General features: G+C 39.6%; 1 protein-coding gene across 1 annotated transcript in view; it reads right to left on the bottom strand.

Annotated features, from left to right (window-relative positions):
* Positions 1-15,387, bottom strand: part of DCN (decorin) — a 44,795-nt gene extending 29,408 nt beyond the window's left edge. Inside the window, exons 1-2 of the mRNA XM_074941914.1 lie at positions 15,202-15,387; positions 11,394-11,634 (exon numbers count right to left, since the gene is read on the bottom strand). Of these exons, the coding sequence (XP_074798015.1) occupies positions 11,394-11,598 (205 nt within the window). The 5' untranslated portion in view covers positions 11,599-11,634; positions 15,202-15,387. The remainder of the gene's footprint in view (positions 1-11,393; positions 11,635-15,201) is intronic.
* Between the last annotated feature and the right edge of the window lie 2,507 nt (positions 15,388-17,894).

Genomic DNA, 17,894 nt, shown 5'->3' with positions numbered 1-17,894 from the left:
GAAATCTCCAAGAATACGTCCAACCAAAATTGGCAACCCTAGGCAGTACAGATCATAAAGTTCTATTACAACTGTAACTGAGCAATGTGGTGCATGATGTATTTTACATTGTATATATTTAATAATATAAACTGCACTACAGCAAACAGAGATGGGCCTGAATCAAATCCCTGAATAAACTCTCTACCACGAACTCTAGCAGAGGCCAAAATCCAAATACAGAGATGAATGTTGTGCTTCAGGTGTCAGTTTTACCAACACTCACAATACTATCACAAAAGTCATAATTTAAGGCTCTTTTAAAATGTTGCTCTTGTAGACAGCTGAGGAATTTGGGCTGAGCCACTTGTAATTCCCAGCAGTAGTCATCAGAGGCTGCTCTCCTGATTGAGTAGGTCTCTGCAGCAGCTGCTTGCATTTCCTGTGCACGCAGCTCTGGGCTTTGAGAACATGCACAGCCAGGAAGTGCTCTGGCAAAAAAAACCAAGGAGAGAATGTGGAAGACTGCACCACTGAGCTAACCAGCACTTCCCGTCCCCTTAATGATGCAGTAAGTGGAGTCTGGAGGACTGAGAGTTTGAGATGGGGAATGGAGCAAGGCGAGTGGAATGTCTAGCTTGGGGAAAATAGTTGGACTTGGGGATTGCTATTTTGGGGGTGGAAGTCTGCTTCATGATTTTTGAATTCACAAATGATGCATTTCAAAATGTACTGAAAATATGTTCTGTACTGCGTGGCATTTGCAAATGGCAATAATTTACTAACTGCTTCCTGTGATCCGTGAAATAAGAAATTATTCTGAGGAATATCCAGAACTCCCCTCCCATACTTGTCCACTGTAAAAGTGAAATGTCACTTGTCTGCTACTAAGTCACTAGTGCTATTGGGTAACATCTGCAGAGGTGCTGAAGTGACTTAAGAGTCTAATGGACAGTGTGATTGTTAGAAAGACTATCCATTGGCTTTGTTTTGTTTTACACCCAAAAAGCTGACGTGCCCTTGAGAATATATCCGAGTGTTACCAGCAATCTTCTTTGTAAAGGTGACCAGCAAAGCTTTTTCAAGTGTGTTCACTTTTCAGCTTATGAGACTTTTGGTCCACGAAGATCCACTTTGGTTTGGGCAAAAATAAAGCCATTGTTTCCCGATTTATTTTTTAAAATACGAATAGAGGCTCTGAGCCACCCCATGGGAAAACATGTGCAACAGACTAAACGTCACCTTCTGCTAAAGCAGCTGTCAATAGCATTCCCTTCTTTTTTTTTCATACTGCATTTACTTATCCGTTGCTACTTCCCAACGCAGAGACCGAGGAAGGTGAAACTGCACATGTGCCACAGTCAAATACAAAGTTCTCAGGTACTGCCATGATGAAAATTGATACAGGCGTTTGCACAGGCTCTGAATGAGGGGGGGTCTCGCCTTGAGTGCCCCTTCCCACTTTCATGCACCGGTGTGAGGGCGTGACAGATCCTGACCTTTTTCTCTGAGAGTTAACTAACCAACATGGTGTGCATTTCAGAATGTATATTTAACTGTAATTACAGTAGTCACACTTCCAGGATTGCCAGCTGCAGTGTTCAAAAGACGTGTCAGGACCATGAGATTTGCTTAAAATTAAAAATCATAAGACTGCAAAAAAAAAAGGGTTGAGGTATTTTTCTTTGTCTTTTGATCCTGTAGAGTCTCACTTGGGTCGCATTTTTCAAGTTTTCTCCAGAGCCAAGAGAGCTAGAAATTTACTTCATGTGAGAATCTTGGATTTCCTTAAATCATTTGTTTCCAGGAGCTGGGGCTTTAAGTGAAAAGTCAAATATCACAAGACTCATGTTAAAAGTGCCAAAGCTGACAGTACTTCATTTTGCCTGATGGTAGCTAGTGATATAAATTATCCACTCAGGAAATAGATATCACAGGACTCCTGTAACTAGCTAGGACAGTGCAATTTGAATTTGACAACTGTTTATACCGTTGATGTTGTTTTGTGAGAATATTCATTTGTTAAAGGTAAAAATACCCTTTTTACAAGTGTTTACATTAGTAAAGCTTGAGTACTCCAGTGTTTGGGATGTGAGCACTGCCAAACTGAAATTCAAATTGGAATGAATAGCTGGGACAATATTTCCCAGTCTTTGCTTAGCTCTCATTTTAAGCATCTGGAAACAGATATTGTAAAGTGTTTTGCAACTTTTACTACAGGCTCTGCCAGAGTCAGCATTATTATTTTGGGGCAGGCATGAATAACAATGTTTAAGTTCTCCTCTGCTTTCTACCAAACTGACTTTTGTCTGTTGTGATCATGCTCCTCTGCACAGGACCATTTTTATCGGGGTGGGGTGGGGGGGGTGTTGGGGCATGTCATTGGTAGGGTTCTTTAGGGGCTCCCAAACTTAACTTGGTCATTGTTCATAAAATGGGAAGGATCCCTGGAGTATCCCCAGCCCATTCTAACGCAAGAAAAATGGAAGCAAACTGCTGTGCTGGAATATGGGCACATTTACCAACACTTTCCTAAATGTCAAAAGACAGTTTTCCAAATAAAGTGAGGATTGTAAGTGGCCACTAGGAGCCTCCCCTTTTTCTGCTGGAGGGCTTTGTGTATGTTGTTGGGCTATTTTTTTTTTTTTAGCTATTTAATGATAGATCTCCAGATTAGCTGGTGTTTTCTCTGATATATACAATATATCAGAGAAAACATGTTCAAAATAGCCATTGATGGGTCATTTCCCTAAGATGTGGTGGTCTCTGCTGCTGGAGGATCATCCTTGGTATGATCCTCTTGGGACTCTAGCTACAGGGGTTCTGGAAAATGTAAGGAGCATAAATCAAATAAACTCAGTAACCAGAAAGTAGTTTCTTTTTCTTGGTTATTCCTATTTTCCATTTCTTTATCCCCTCTCCCTTCTTATCTCTGTCCTGTTCCATACATCTCCTGACCATTTTTTCTTTCTTCCTTTCTGTCGGGTAGGGTTGAATAAATTTTAACTTTTTGGAAAAATTACTTTGCTAAGCTTTCTGTCCCAGTGTTTAATGTATATATTCTTGGCTCTCTTCACAATGACAACAGTCAAGCACATTTAATGTGAAAAATGAGGGTATTCTTGACTCCCACAACTTAGGGAGTTGCAAAGGTTGGCTCTCGGATTGTCTGGTGGTAAGTGCTAAATACACACACATATATATTTAGAGATTATATGGAAGCAGCCTGTAGCTATATACCATGTATATGCCAATGATTCTCTTTCTGTTAAGAGCTTTGTTTTCACACTCCCTGTCTTTTGGTAAATTTCCCATTTTAGTTATAGGCCATGGGGCTCTGCTTCTTATTGGAATGAAACTGACAGCACCCACTCATTAGAGTTCTTTAGCAAATCAAAGCAACCCAAACTGATCCAATCTAACAGTAAACAGACAGCTACACAGTTTTCTCCCAGGTGCCTTCTCCATTCAGTGCATGCACATAGGATTCTGCCTCAGGCGCTAAAAGACTCAGGATTGGGCCTCTGTGTTGTAGTCCCCATGATTTGTCTTGGAATGAGACAATGATTTCCTTGTACTCTGGGTTCTGTGTTTTAATTTCTCTCCCCTCTGTCTAGACAATCAAGTCAGAACAACTCCATCTAATCTGGTCTCATTTTCTCTTACATACAGTGCGCTGAATGGACAAACCTTTAAATATGATACAATTGGAGAGAGCTGCAATTTTGTCATGTCTTAACACTGTTTTCAAGGCCAAGCACAGAAAACCCTAAATTAAAAAAAAATGGAGTGTACAGAAAAGTATTTATTGGTAAAACTGCCTAATCAAACATTGTACTATTGGAGAACTTCATTACAGAAAAAGGCAAAAACAGCTGTAATGAAACACAGACAGCTGTTCTCTACTACCTGCTTACCCTCTTTTGAGTCTCTTCCCTGTGAATACTTGGTGGGCATGAGCATATCGGCCCTCTGAATAAAGTAGCTGACATACAGAGCAACAGTGGGTCTAGATCAGCGGTTCTCAAACTTTATTGCACACCAACCCCTTCTGACAACAAACATTGCTACCCAACCCCAGCAGGGGGGACTGAAGCATGAGCCTGCCCAAGCCTGGCCATCCCGGGTTGGGGGCCCACAGCCAAAGCTTGAGCCCCACCACCCGGGGGGGGGTAGAACCAAAGCCCAAGGGCTTCAGCCCCAGGCACGAGGCCTGTAACCTGAGCCCCACTGCCAGCTCAGGCTTCGGCTTCGGACCCAGGCAGAGGGGCTGAGACTTCAGTCCCAGACCCCACCAAGTGTAACACCAGCTCTTGTGACCCCATTAAAATGGGGTTGCAACCCACTTTGGGGTCCCGACCCACAGTTTGAGAACCCCTAGTCTAGAGTAGTCTTTTCCTGGTTCTGCCACTGCTGAATGGCAGTGGGAGTAGCAAGCTCTCCTAAAGATCTTTTCTGGGAAACATCTAAATGGATACAGTGAGCCAGCAAATTGTCATCTAAATATCTGGGTTGGAACATCTTTGTTCAATCACCTGTTGAAGATACTGGAAGTGCGGAGTTTCCCTTCAAAGGCAGTATTCATCAGGTGCTCAACCTTACGCATTTTAAGTACCTTGCTGACCTAGGCGCTGTGTGAATACCCAGTAATCACTAAAGACTTCATCTTGCACCATTTAAATTAATGGGTGCTTTACCATTGACTTCAGTGGGTCCAGAATAAGACTCTAAACTTTCAAAATCCCATCCTGGCTTGCATTGGGTTCAGTGTACAAACTGACATGGATTCTCTGAGTGTAGCTTCTCTTTGACTATTTCAAAGTATTGGTTTGGAGTCTTTGGAGGACATTACGCAGCACAGTCTAGACATAGTCATGCTTCATATTGAGTACATATAGTTTATAAAGGGTTAATAAATGATTAATAGATGCAGTAAGATATTACACACGTGAGCAGTATGCATTATAGATGGTTATGAGACTATTAACAGAAGATCTTATTGATGGCTAAATCATGGCTATAAGAAACTTGTCCTGTTGGATTCTATAACAATTGATTAACCTTTACTTAAAATATCTATTAAACATTTCTTAACGTGATATACATTTTTATAAACATTCTTAATATAGTGTGATCCAGAAAACTGCCAGCTATATTGGGAAAAGTCAAATCCTGACTCCCATTGAAGTCAATGGGATTTTTTGCCATTGACCCCAATAGAGTGGAGATTTCACACTCTTCTACTTAATATTTGAAAAAGTTCGCTATTTTCCAACTTGAAACAAAAAACTCAAGAATCGCATGTATGACACAGGAAATGCATAGAAATGGCAACTCTCATGTCTGAACAAGAAAATTAACACAAAATTAACTTTTAAAGAGAGATTAATTCTCAAGCAGAAGTTTATCAACAGGAGAATCGGAACATTAGCAAATCAAGTATGTATGAGCTACGAGACCTGCTTTGTAGCTACATTGACATTGCTGATGATAATGTTTATTGCAATGTGGGCTTAGTTTACTTTTGTCTAGCACTAGCCATTTTTTTGACAATTTTCAAGGAAGTTTTAGAATTTCATGGATTCTAGACTTCAGAAACTTTTAGAATGTTCTGAGTTCTATGTTTATTCAACTCCAAGATATGCATAAAAGCTGTTACCCAGTGTAGATCTCTATGAGCTATCACCACAAATAATATAATCCATGGTATATTTACTGCAAGATATGTGCTGGTCAGCTAATGATGCCACAGTCATGCTGTACAAATATCATGACATGATCACATTTTCCAGTGAATTCTCATCATCCACTGAATCGCTCTTCAGTTTTAGGGTAAACTGAGCTCCCACAGACATGTCTCTAGTATCAATGCAATTGTTCAACAGATCTCTGCAAGACCGTATTCATAGAGTTTAAGGCTGGGGGCAGGGAGGAAGGAAATTGGACTATTAGCTCATATAGTCTGAACTCCAATATGTTATGGGCCATTAAATTTCATCTATTTACCCATGTATTGAGCCCCAATGTTTTGGTCAAACAAAAGTTATATCTGCCAAAAGGGCATCCAGTCTCGATAGGAAGACCACAGGAGATGATGTATCCACCACTACCATTGGTGGTCTGTTCCAAATACCTATTTAGATAGCAATTAAATCACTATCCTGGAGTGCTGCCAACTCTCATGATCTTACTGTGAATCTCTCCGTATTTGTTATTTTTCTTAAAACCCTGGCTTCTGGAATCAGGGGATTGCGTGAAAACTTCAGTCTTTATGTTAAAATAGGAGTAAGTTTCTAGCTCTTATTGATGCTGGAAAAAAATCTTGAAAACAGGAAGGAAGCATATCCTAAAGGTTCAAAAACTAGAAGATAAATAAAATAGCCATATTTTTCTTTAAAAAAATCTCATTATCTGAATATGTGTGCATGCCATTTAAAAGCCCAGGGAAAATTCAGGTTATGTATTTGTCTTGAAATAGTCTTTTACTGAAATGAAGGTCAAAATTCAAGCACAGAGGTAGAGATTTTCAAGCTAAATATACATGGCAGAAAATGACCCTATTTATTTTCTCCTAAACTAGTCAAACTAAATCTGGACTTTGAAAACAACTTTTTCAAGTTAGAAATATTCTGTAAATGTGGCAGTTGTTTGATTTGAGTCACCTAAAGCGTATTAGAATATTTTTCCCATTACAGCGGATTCCGGCTCAACACCAAGGAAGGTGATATCATTCCTCATGACAGATTGTATAGTGAAAACAGAAGTCTGAATCAAGATCCATGCCAATGCAGCTGGAAGCCTTTGTAGCAGAGTAAATATTCCCGCATTGAGCCATGAGTATAGAAAGGACTTTTAGGTCTTGCTGGAAGACTTGAAACAAGCAGACAAATTAATTTGTATCAGGGCACTATGGTACAGACTGGAAGGTCAAAGAGTTACTATATTTCTATGAGAGAAACTGTATCAATATTTTTTTAAAAAAATACAATACTAAGTATACTTCTGTGAGCTTTTCATCCAGTGATCTCAGAGTCTTTCACACACTGAGGAATTAAGCCTTACAACACCTTTTTGAGGTACGTATTATCTCCACTTTACAAATGGAGAAACTGAGGCACAGGAAGGTTAAATGATTCATACAAGGAAACACTACAATCTGAGCTGGAAGTAGAACTGAGATCTGATTTTCAGGCTTTCCTGTGCTTTAACCACTGACTGAGCATTCATTCCTTGTACATCTTATTCATTTCAGGGCCAGATTTTCTCCATTGATGTGTGTAAGAGAGGGCTCATGGAGCAACTTTTGTCCTGTGTGTGGCAGCTGGGCACAAGTGCATCTTCTGTACTTCTCAGGATGCAAGGACTGCTCCTTCCATGTATCACCTGGGTACAAGACACAGGCAGAGATGATGCAGGGCCATGGCCCTGTCCCCCTATGAAAGGGCTAGTGGACCATTCTGTACCTGCCGAGGGGGCAATATAAGCGTGTGCCACCTTGCCTACTAGAGAGCCCTAGGAGGAACTCCTCTTGCAGCAGCTTCTGGAGAGTGACACTCTAAATGGCCCCCTTGCTAGATCTTGTATTAGTCAGTGGCCAGCTGGAGGGAGGGATTGATAAAGGCATGTCTTCTCTATACCTATATACATACACACACACTGATACTTAAAGAGCAGGCCCTGCTGTAATCCTCTCTCCCTGATTAAATGCTAATTGCAAAGGTGACTCCAATCTCTGGGGAAAGGTTGACTAGGTCTTATAGAATGCAACACATTGAGACAAAGATTATTCTATCATGCAATGCTATGGTTGCTTTTTGACAAGAGGACAGGTTCTGGAGCGTACAGAGCCTATATAATGAGATACCAAAATGGCCTTGTCTGCTCAAAGCCCTAGGGCATGTTGCATTTGGGTAATCGTTAATTGTGCAGCACTGTTGATGTGCCATTTGTCACAAATGGATGTGCATTCCTCGTCTCCATTTTTGAGTTTGGAAACTTAGCTACCTGCTTACAGCTCAGTTCATCTTTTGGCTCAGAGGCAGAGCAAATCAATTCCTGGGGATCTTCTTATGAGGGCATGACTGGGTTTAAAAAAAAAAAAAAAACAATACAGCTGACATGATTGTTGTTGGAACACCATGCCTGTTTTTGTCGTATTTATTTATTTAATTAGGATTTTTTGTTTTAAACGTGCTCAGCTGTAGACACAAAATGTACTGGGAAAAAGGACGGAGTTGGTCTCTGGATCCCATATGGTATAGATCAAGTTCTGACAGTTCCCCAATACATGCTCCTTGCTTCTTAGGTGTAAAACAATATTCTAATCCAGATGGTTGGATTGTTTAACCCCTGTTGTGGCAGAGGTTTGCAAGTTGTAAGCCTTGTCCCAGCAGGTGCAGATTCATCCTCAGGCAGGAGTATTTACCTTGCCAACCTTCAGAAATTCTGTCGGGGGTGGGTGGGTGGGGGATTAAATTCTGCCCAAGGTTCCACAGGAGCCTTCCAATGGAGACTATCCAGCAAATCAGCTCAACCAGTTCATCCCCAAACACCTACTGCTGCTCTCCCCCCAGCAAATTTTAGATCTCCTGGTGGAGCAAGGATTGGGAGTGCTTTGTGCCTCTGTGACTCCCATACTGGGCAGACTTTCCTCAGCAGGGCTGCTAGTGCACTGGTCTGGATGAATCAAGCCTGGAGCTCTCTAATGGCTCTCCTTTCATGACAAATATTTAGTTGTATATGTGATCCAGACATTCTCTTTCCCTGCGGGCAAGGATGGAACTGGTTAATTCTTAAATATATTCTTCCAAAGATCCTATTACTGCTTGTGGCCTTCTGTATAAACTCCCTTTGGAGAAGATGATTAAATGTGATAATATGCGAGGGTAATTTATTTGACTAGGGAAAAAGCCTAGAGTTGTTATATAAGTACTAGTGCTCTTTGACAGTGATTTGGGTGGAGGTGGATTTTTCATTGTTAGGTTTTATTGTTTCAGTGTGGATTTTTCAATGCGTTATTTCTCTGACCTCAGTTCCATTCAATGTTTTCATGAACCCAATTCATCTGGCAGCCGCTGATTGGCTTGGTTGACTGAGAACAGATTAGAGGCCAGATAAATGAGCAGTTGAGGGCAGATTCCCAGTATGGGGGACTCCTTAGTTAGCATACAATGGGCTTCTCAGATACTACGGCACCTTTCCCTGCAGCACAGGGAGCTGGAGAGGATATGGCCAGTGCACACGAAGCTCAGTGATTCCCCTACCCTAAAGGGCTGTTATAAGATGAGGCTGCGAGACTGCTGTAAAAGATACTTGGGACGGAGATGAAGGAAATCTAGTAGTAGGATTGGAGAACTGCATACAGCTCCTTTGCAGTTCCCCATCAGCTGTACCAGCACTTCCTGGACACTGGTAAGGTCCAGCCCTGGATGTGGACTAAACTCTAAAATGGGCCAGATTTTGTCTCCATGTTCTGCACATAGAGGGATCCTTCTGTGAGCATATCTCCTCCCTCTCAACTAAGATGTTGTGTGTTGTTGGGTCAGCCACCTCAAGAGCACAATCTCACTCTTCCCAGGATCTACACTATGTGGGCTGCAAGCTGGGATGGGGATGCACATCTTCTGCCATCAGGCCTGCTGAGATTATCAGGGAAAAGTAATGTGTCCTGGGACTATATTACCTTTCCCACTGAGATCCTTCAGTAGCAAGGAACCTGCTGGGGGTGGATGGGAGAAAAACAGGACCCAGGAGCAGCTGTGTTTCAGGGGAGTCCCTGGTAGCACAGCTCTGTTGAAACCATGTCACCAGGGAGTAAGCTGAGGGGACAGGAGGACATCAGAACAAGTGCAGACATGGTCCTATGAGTGAATGACTCCAACCTCCTGCAGATCCCTGGGCTCCTTATAAGATGGAGCAGGAAGAGGTTGAGGGAGATCAAAGTTCCCAGAATTCCCTAAATTCAAGCTTCATATTAACCATTCTTACAACAGTAGAGAAACCTTAGGTCTTCATGGCACATGAAACATCCAATTTAGAAAGTACTTTTGATACCTGTTGTCTTGGTGCTAGGGCTCTTCTGCTGGGACCAGTATTCTGAGAGGTGCACATGCTGATGGTTGTTAGTCTGTGCTCACATCTGCAACTTAGGTTGGAGAATTTTGCTCTTTCCTGGTTCTTTGCCAAACTGTCACTGTTTCATAATTATGTGACATGCTCAATAATTCAAAAAGCTCTCCAGGGAAGGGACTGTCTTTTCTTTGACCTTTGTGCAATGCCCAACACAATGAGGGCCCCAATCCTGAGTGGGGCCTATGTACACTTCCATACTACAAACGATTGATAATTATAAAGAACAAAGCTGCAGTATAGAAAAGCAATAAAAACATACCAATACATTGAAATAGCTGAGCTGTTGGTTGTTTTGAAAGGGTTTCTTATTACTTCAATGAGTTTGATCAAATCATTATCAGCTCAATAAACTAACCAACTGCCTTGGAGAAAACAAGTTTTGATTTCCTTTCAGGGCCAAATTGTGATACCGCTACTCATGTTGAATAAAATGCTATGTGTAGTCCCATTAAAGTTACTCCATAAATAGTGCCATTAAAGGTGCTACTTATTGTAAGTAAGGTATCACGATCTGGACCTGAATAATTTCGTAGCCGAATGTTTTATAAATGGCTCTAAAAGTTTTTTGATGTTTTGAAATGTTTGTGAACTTTTTTCTCCAAGTAACTAGCTCCAGTCTAATTAAGGGTCCGGTTTCATCCATAGTGAGTAAAGCCTTTACTACATACACAGTTCCATTGAAATCATTGAATCATCATAGAAATCATTGAGTATAAGGCCAGAAGGTACAACCAGATCATCTTATCTGACCTCCTGTATGTCACAAGCCACCAACACCACCCAGCCATCCGTACAATAAAGCCAACAGACAAAAGTATTGTAATATACCTACACCTATTACATATAAACATAAATAGGATGGTTTTTCTGTTTGAGTAAGTATAACAAAAAGTGGCCTATAGAATTTAGAGCCTTTTAAGATTTTCCCATCCCTACCATCTAATCCCATTGGATTCATTTGAAATACATAAATTATAGAGCCTAGAAAAGTGATTTTGCTTGCAGAGGTTGTGGTTTTGCAAGAAAATATACATACAGCACAAACCTTTCACTGATCATCACCACAAATCCCCAGCTTCCTAGACTTTATAGACCCCTTCATACAGTTCATTCTAGTTAACAACAACCTTAGCAAGGTTTTTTGTATAAAGCGAGTCTTCAACAACAACCAAATTATAGTGTGGCAGGACTCACTAGTTATGCCATCCATCTAAAGTACCTGCAAACAGTCAGCTATAAAACAAGCATAGACAGATTCTCTGTGAAGCTACTTCACAGCTTACCTAAATCTGAACACTGAACAACCCGAAGATGGCACTGACAGCGGAATGGACATACTGCTCCGGGTAGGTATATGTCAGGACTGTCTGTCGGAGGAAGATCAGCAGATCCTTCGTCTTCTAGCATAAACTCAAACAAGCCTTTTTGGTGGAATGGTTTGGCCCAGCATACTGGCAGAAGCAGGAGGAAGAAGACAGCCACCTTCATGGTTTACTTCATCTACTCAGAACAGAACCAGTGAACCTAGGAGTCAAATCAAAGGTTTAAAGAATGGTAGCATTCTATCATTCCTGCAAAGCTACTTTCCTAAGGAGATACACAGCATATATACCAATTACATAAATGTGTTCCTGTTCATTACAGATAGGCCACTTATATTACATGAGTAGGAGAATGTTAAATACTTGTCAAAAACACTTTTTACAGAGGAGGTTTAGGGTAATTGTAAACACATCTGTTTGCATTTATTAGGAACAGGAAATGTTGTCAACATTATTAAACAAAACACTCAACACAATAAGCCACGTTTTCCATTTGTCAGTACTTAGCCACCGTAGCAGTTTGAGTGTGTGCTTTCACTGCCAGTTGTTAGCTATGAGTTTCTTCCTTTAGGGATGAACTTGAGATTCTCAAATCCACCATAATGCATATTTCATGTCTTGTAATTTTTTTTTAAGAGCCAGCCTGTTGTGTGTGTGTGCTAAATTATAGCCCACCGAGGCTGATTGGGAAATGGAGCAAGATCTGGAGATTGGGCAAAAAACTTTTAGCTGATTAAATTATACTTATTTCCCAGTTTAAAGAACATTATGAAGCTTCATTTCATGTTGGTTTCTTCTTGGCCTCCTTTCCAATTACTTGGCTTAGGGTATGTTATTTTATAACTATGTCGTGTTAAAAAAAAATCTTTTGCTTTGCACTGCATAAGCATTTGAGTTTATACTTATTTTTTGTCAGCACATTTTCTAATGAGACTTAGGGGCCTGATCCTGAAAACATTTTTCTTCCACAGGAGCAGCTTTGCTCATGTGAGTAGTCCCACTGGACTCAAAGAGGAAAGCTACATACGTATGTGTCTTAGGACTGGGCCCTAAGTTAGTTTCTGCAAGTTTAGAGTATCTGACACGCATTGTTCAGTGTTGAGGGAAATATTCAAACTCCCAATATTCAGAGTAATTTTCATATTTTGTGGTAGGTGATTACAAATTAGTTAACCATGAATATTTTCTCTTTTTACCACATGCAATATACAGAAAAAGTTATCTTGAAAAATCCCTCATGGGACTAAAGAACTCAACTATTAATAATGGTGGCCTTTTCATGAAGGAAGAGGGGAATTGTTGTTGGCACATTAGGAGCCTTTTCTTGCATTAGTAAATGTAGTCCCAGGTACAGTTATAACTGTATACAAAAATAAATGTTCATTTAATTGTTTAAATCAGTAACTCAGCAATACAAAAATTCATTTCTGAAATGAATTAACTAGAAACCAGGCACTGTATTTTGAGGCCTCTTTTCAGAATATTAGATCTTCAAATTTCTATTAGAGAGCTGGTGGTTGTCTAAGGCTAGATGGATTAGAATGTATCTAGCTCTATGCCTGTTACATAATTTGCATAAAGTAACTCCCAGAATGCAACTTCCCAAAACATTTTACCCTTTTTCTTAAGCAGATGACAAGTCTGCCATACAAAATATGGCATACTTTAAAATATTTTAAAACTATAACTAAAGCCTCTCTAATTTAGCCATTCTAGGACCAGATTGTGATACTATCAAATATGAGTAAGGATATTTTACTCTGTAAATAATCCCTTTGTCTTCAGTGGGACTTCACCAGGAGAAAGGTATTATTCAGTGTGATTATGTGTATTGCAATATGGCTTTTCATTAGAATTAGAAGCATTTTCTTTTCCTGTAGAGTCTGTAGTGTGCCATCAATTGTAATCCAATTTATCCCCATAGCGGGTATTCCAGGTACAAGGGGTACTGAGTGTGGTGAGACTACACAATTATAAGTATGAGAGAAAGTAAGAAAAATATAACAAAGTGCCATTAATCCATTACCATTTTCTTAGTACTACTTCATCTAATTCAGCACTCTTATAATTTTGGAGTGGAGGGTAGTAAAACGATAATACAGTTTCCAAAAATATTCTGTCCCTTGGTAAAAGTCATAATTTATTACCATTTATCTTAGCATGTTGTATTGTAAACAACAGAAATATTAGCAGAGCAAAAACAAATTTTCTGAATTTACATTAACTTTGAGATGCCATGTGAATCAGATACACAAGAGAAATACCATGATACTGGCATGCTATGGCTGATTTAAAGAGGTTCTCCTGGGTATAAAGTAAACTGTTTTTGACCCATTAACATTTTGATCCTGTTCCCATTGATCCCAGAGGTAAAATGTCCATTAGTTTCAAAGAAAGCAGAGTCAGGATCCTCTACTGGAAATAAATTGTCTGACAAACAACACAGAGGCACTTTTCATATTTTACTCACGCACACTAATATATACTGATGACATATATCAACTAAATACTGTCATAGGGCCTTATCCTGTAGTCACTACACAGCCAAGACCCCTAATGAGTTCAATGGGAGTCTTGCGTGAGTGAGAACTGCAGGGTTAGGGCCATAATGGATGTTATGGGGCTTAGATTATATATATATTGCATTAAGGACTCAATGGGGGAAAATCATACTAATGAAAAATAATCAGAAGATAGGAATATATATATATATTCCTAACAAAACAACAGCCATTTAAAAATCATATAAAAGAAAATTGTCCTATTAATGTTCACACCTCATTTAGAAAGAAAGAGGGAAAGACAGATTGAATTGAATTCATAATGGTTTGTGATGTGGTATTTGGGCTTAGAGCACAAAACTGTTTACATTTGCATTAATTATATGTACACAATGAGGAAGACTTTTCCACAAAAGCTGCATCATTTCACGTCACCAGAAACCACTGTATTGGTGGTCTTCTTGTTACCCTACATTACAACTAATGAAAAAATGACCACTTTCTGTCCGAAGAGTTTCTTATAATATCATAAAGTTTTACTTGAATGAAATGTACAATTAAAAAAAAATCCCTGGACCACGTGTCTTACCTATTCTGTACACTAAACAATAGGTGTGAAAACACAATAGTTGGGATTTTAAAGAGAGCCCGAATGTCCACTGACAGGAGTTCCAGCTCTTTAGGAATTTTGTTTTACAACTCTTTCTTTCAGAGCCACCTTCTCTAAGAGGTGTAGTCCATTGTTTATATATGTTAACATACCACTTTCTAATTTTATAAAGACATTCATCAAGTCTGTATAACTGTACATCACATTATTTTGAAGCTGAAAATATTCCTACTAAAGTTTAAAATACATGGAAACAAAGACTGCAAAATTTCACTGTCTTTTGCAACCAGAATTGAAACAACTCATACATTTTTCTCCCACACACTATATCATATACTCTAAATATGTGACTACAAACACAGAATATACTGCTGCCAAATTTCACAGTAAGAAAAAAGCAATATAGCATTACTTCTACACATCAAACAAAAGACAGCAAAAATCAAATGAACAATAGGAAATGTACTCGGTCCTTGAGAACGTATTCTGCTTCTCATGTTCTCAAACAACACAAGCTCAGGGTACAACACTAACATTACTAAACATTTAGTAGGCTTTTTCTTGCTTCTCCCAGTAAAATGCAACCATTTTTGCTCTAGCCTTGACTGAAGTTTTATTAGTCTGAAGCATAGTTCAGGACAATGATTGAAAGCCATACCTTTTTAATCCAGGGATTTGCAAGAGGAGCTCTCAAAGCTGAGATGTAATTAAACTAAATATTCAGCCCCGGCAAAGGACTTGCAGGTGTGGAAAGGAGGAGGGGGTAGGTTACTGCTCAGTGACTGTCACTTGGTGGAAAACCCTCCTGCTTCTATTCCACAGCACAGTTAAAAAATAAGGTTTCCCTCAATGAACACAATCCAGGCTGACACCCACATTAGATCATATGGTAATGATATGTCTCCTGTATTGTAGCCAAAATCTTTATCAGCCCCCTTTTTTTTCATTTGCTTTATTTCTTTTTCATCTGTTTAGGATCCCAAACTGCTTGTACAGTACAACACAGAAGCTTGATTGTAATTCATCTTACTTATTTTCTTAACTTCCCTAAAACATATATTTACCAGAGTTTTTTCTTCTGTTTTATCCTTGCTTATCTGAATCATTGGCTTTACTGGAAAAAAATAGTTTGGCTATTTTTCTTGTTTATAGTCTGTATAACTCAAGGAAATGATATAAAATTAATCTTGGAGTTAGTCAAAATGTAGATTAGCAGCAGAAAAAACCCCCTATGAATAGCCTTAAGTTAAACTCTTTATACAAATACTAACCTGTCTCTGCAAATGGTACAGCCATTGCATGAACCAAGTAGTTTAGCTAAAGAATATAATTCCATACATTTTAAAAATACTGCAGTGTATTCCTGAATGTATATGAAAAGCCTGTTGCTTATTGTTTTAATTAGTGGAATGATTTTAACATTTGTGGTCAGAAATGTTTCATATAAACAGATTTAAAAGTGCATTTTCACCAGAAAGGAAATTACTTTAACCTCATTTTTGGTACTACAGTGGGGCTTTAATAGAACACAAATGTGACTAATGATGTGTCCAGCTCACTATTTAGATTTATAAGTTGATTTAGTAATCTGCAGCTTTATTTGATGTAAATAACTGCAATTGCTGAAATCCAGTTCTGTACTGTTTTTAAAACTCCAATATACTAAAGGGAACCCAAATACAATAACTGATATTTATTTAGTAACCTAAAAGCAACATGAACATGTGTAAATTTACTATACTGTTGGCTCTCCTGTCTAAATACTGCAGGTTTATGTCTATGTTTTGACTTGTACCCTTTCTGTTTGCCCTTAGGCTGTGACCAGGTGCAAATCTAAAATCAAAGTCTGTGAAATGTGAAAAGATGTTGAAAAGAAGTTTGAATTTGTAGAATCACAATAAACACTTGAAAATCAGTCTCTTGGCCTGATTGAAAAAGAAGATGTTGTTAAAAATCTTCTAATTGCATTCTCTTGGTAGAAAAAGACACAGGGGAACAATTCACCTTTATAGATTTTTGCTGCAGTCAGCAGCAGTAATCAGATATTTGTATGTTAAAATATTTTACTTTTACATATTTCACTGGTAAAGTACGGATCATTTATCCCCTTTCTAAATCTGAGTCAGTGAAGGACCTTTAGGGAGTCAAATTCTTTCCTTATATTAACCACAGGGCACAATAACTGGTAATGATATAGTTGTAATATTTTGATATGCAAGACTAGTTTTGCTCTCAGCTTTTTACGTTTATAATGCAGCCTTATCCTGTTCAGAGGTGTCACTGTTAGGTTTGCCGAAATCTCGGCTGCATCTTAGTAATTTTAACTAGTCAAATCTTTGTCCACCTGCATCAGCTAGTTACAACCATTTCAAAGCAGGATTTTGATGGTCAGCAGGTCAACAGTGGGGCAACTGAACTTATCTTGAAATTTTGCCTTAGGGTGAACTTACACCCTCCCCCACTAAAACCTAATACAATTGCTCTGATAACTATTAGAGGGGTGAAAGGTACTAAATTAGTTATAGCCTTTTCTCTTTGTTATCGGAAGGCGGGGGATGTGAAGGAGCACAGTGTCCCATCCTTCCTTTCCTCTCCAGGCTTTGGGGGAACTGAGATCCCTGCAACATGCTGTGTCCTCCTCACTGGCTGGAGAAATGGAGATTAGAGTGGGAGTAGCAGGACCAGTTGTTACCTGGCTGGAGAGTTTATAGGGTTCCAAGCCTCCTTAGGTGGAGTATTACTGGCACAGTTAGAGAAACAATTGTCCAAGGTGGGAGTACCCTATCTGCCTCCTTTCTTCTGCAGGAAGATCTGACCCAGCTGGTTCCCTCCAGGAAGCACAAAGGAAAAAATGGGGGAGCTTACCACTTCCAGTTTTTCCTTCCTTCCAGGGGTAAATGGAAATCCTGATACTGGCATCCTCTCTCCTAGTCAGCCATTCGGTTTTCTCTGGACTCTATGCCAGTTTCCTCTCCCCTCCTAGAACTCCATACTGGGGTGCCCAAGTGGGGAGGATAGCTGGGAGCACAACAGTTACTCCATTATACAATTCCACACTGAGAGTACATCTACTCGGCACACTCCTTACGGCTTTGTATAGATTACATACACCTCCCACAGCAGGGGTATCAATTGCAGTGTAGATGGTGAGACATGGCATACGCAAGTAGAGAAAGACACATGTGAACCATTAGGGTATGAATCTACATGGCTCTCCATCCCCAAGCGATGTGATATTTTTACCTGGATAGTGGGCTGGTCCCTCCCTGCTGACAGAGCCTTTCACCACTATAGGGAAAGGCTGTAGCAGTGAGGAAAGGCTCTGGCAGGGGGGAGGCAGTAAGGAAAGTG

This window comes from Natator depressus, chromosome 1 (assembly GCF_965152275.1).
Source record: "Natator depressus isolate rNatDep1 chromosome 1, rNatDep2.hap1, whole genome shotgun sequence".
Classification (NCBI taxonomy): Eukaryota; Metazoa; Chordata; order Testudines; family Cheloniidae; genus Natator; species Natator depressus.
This window is presented reverse-complemented; position numbering and strand designations above follow the sequence as displayed.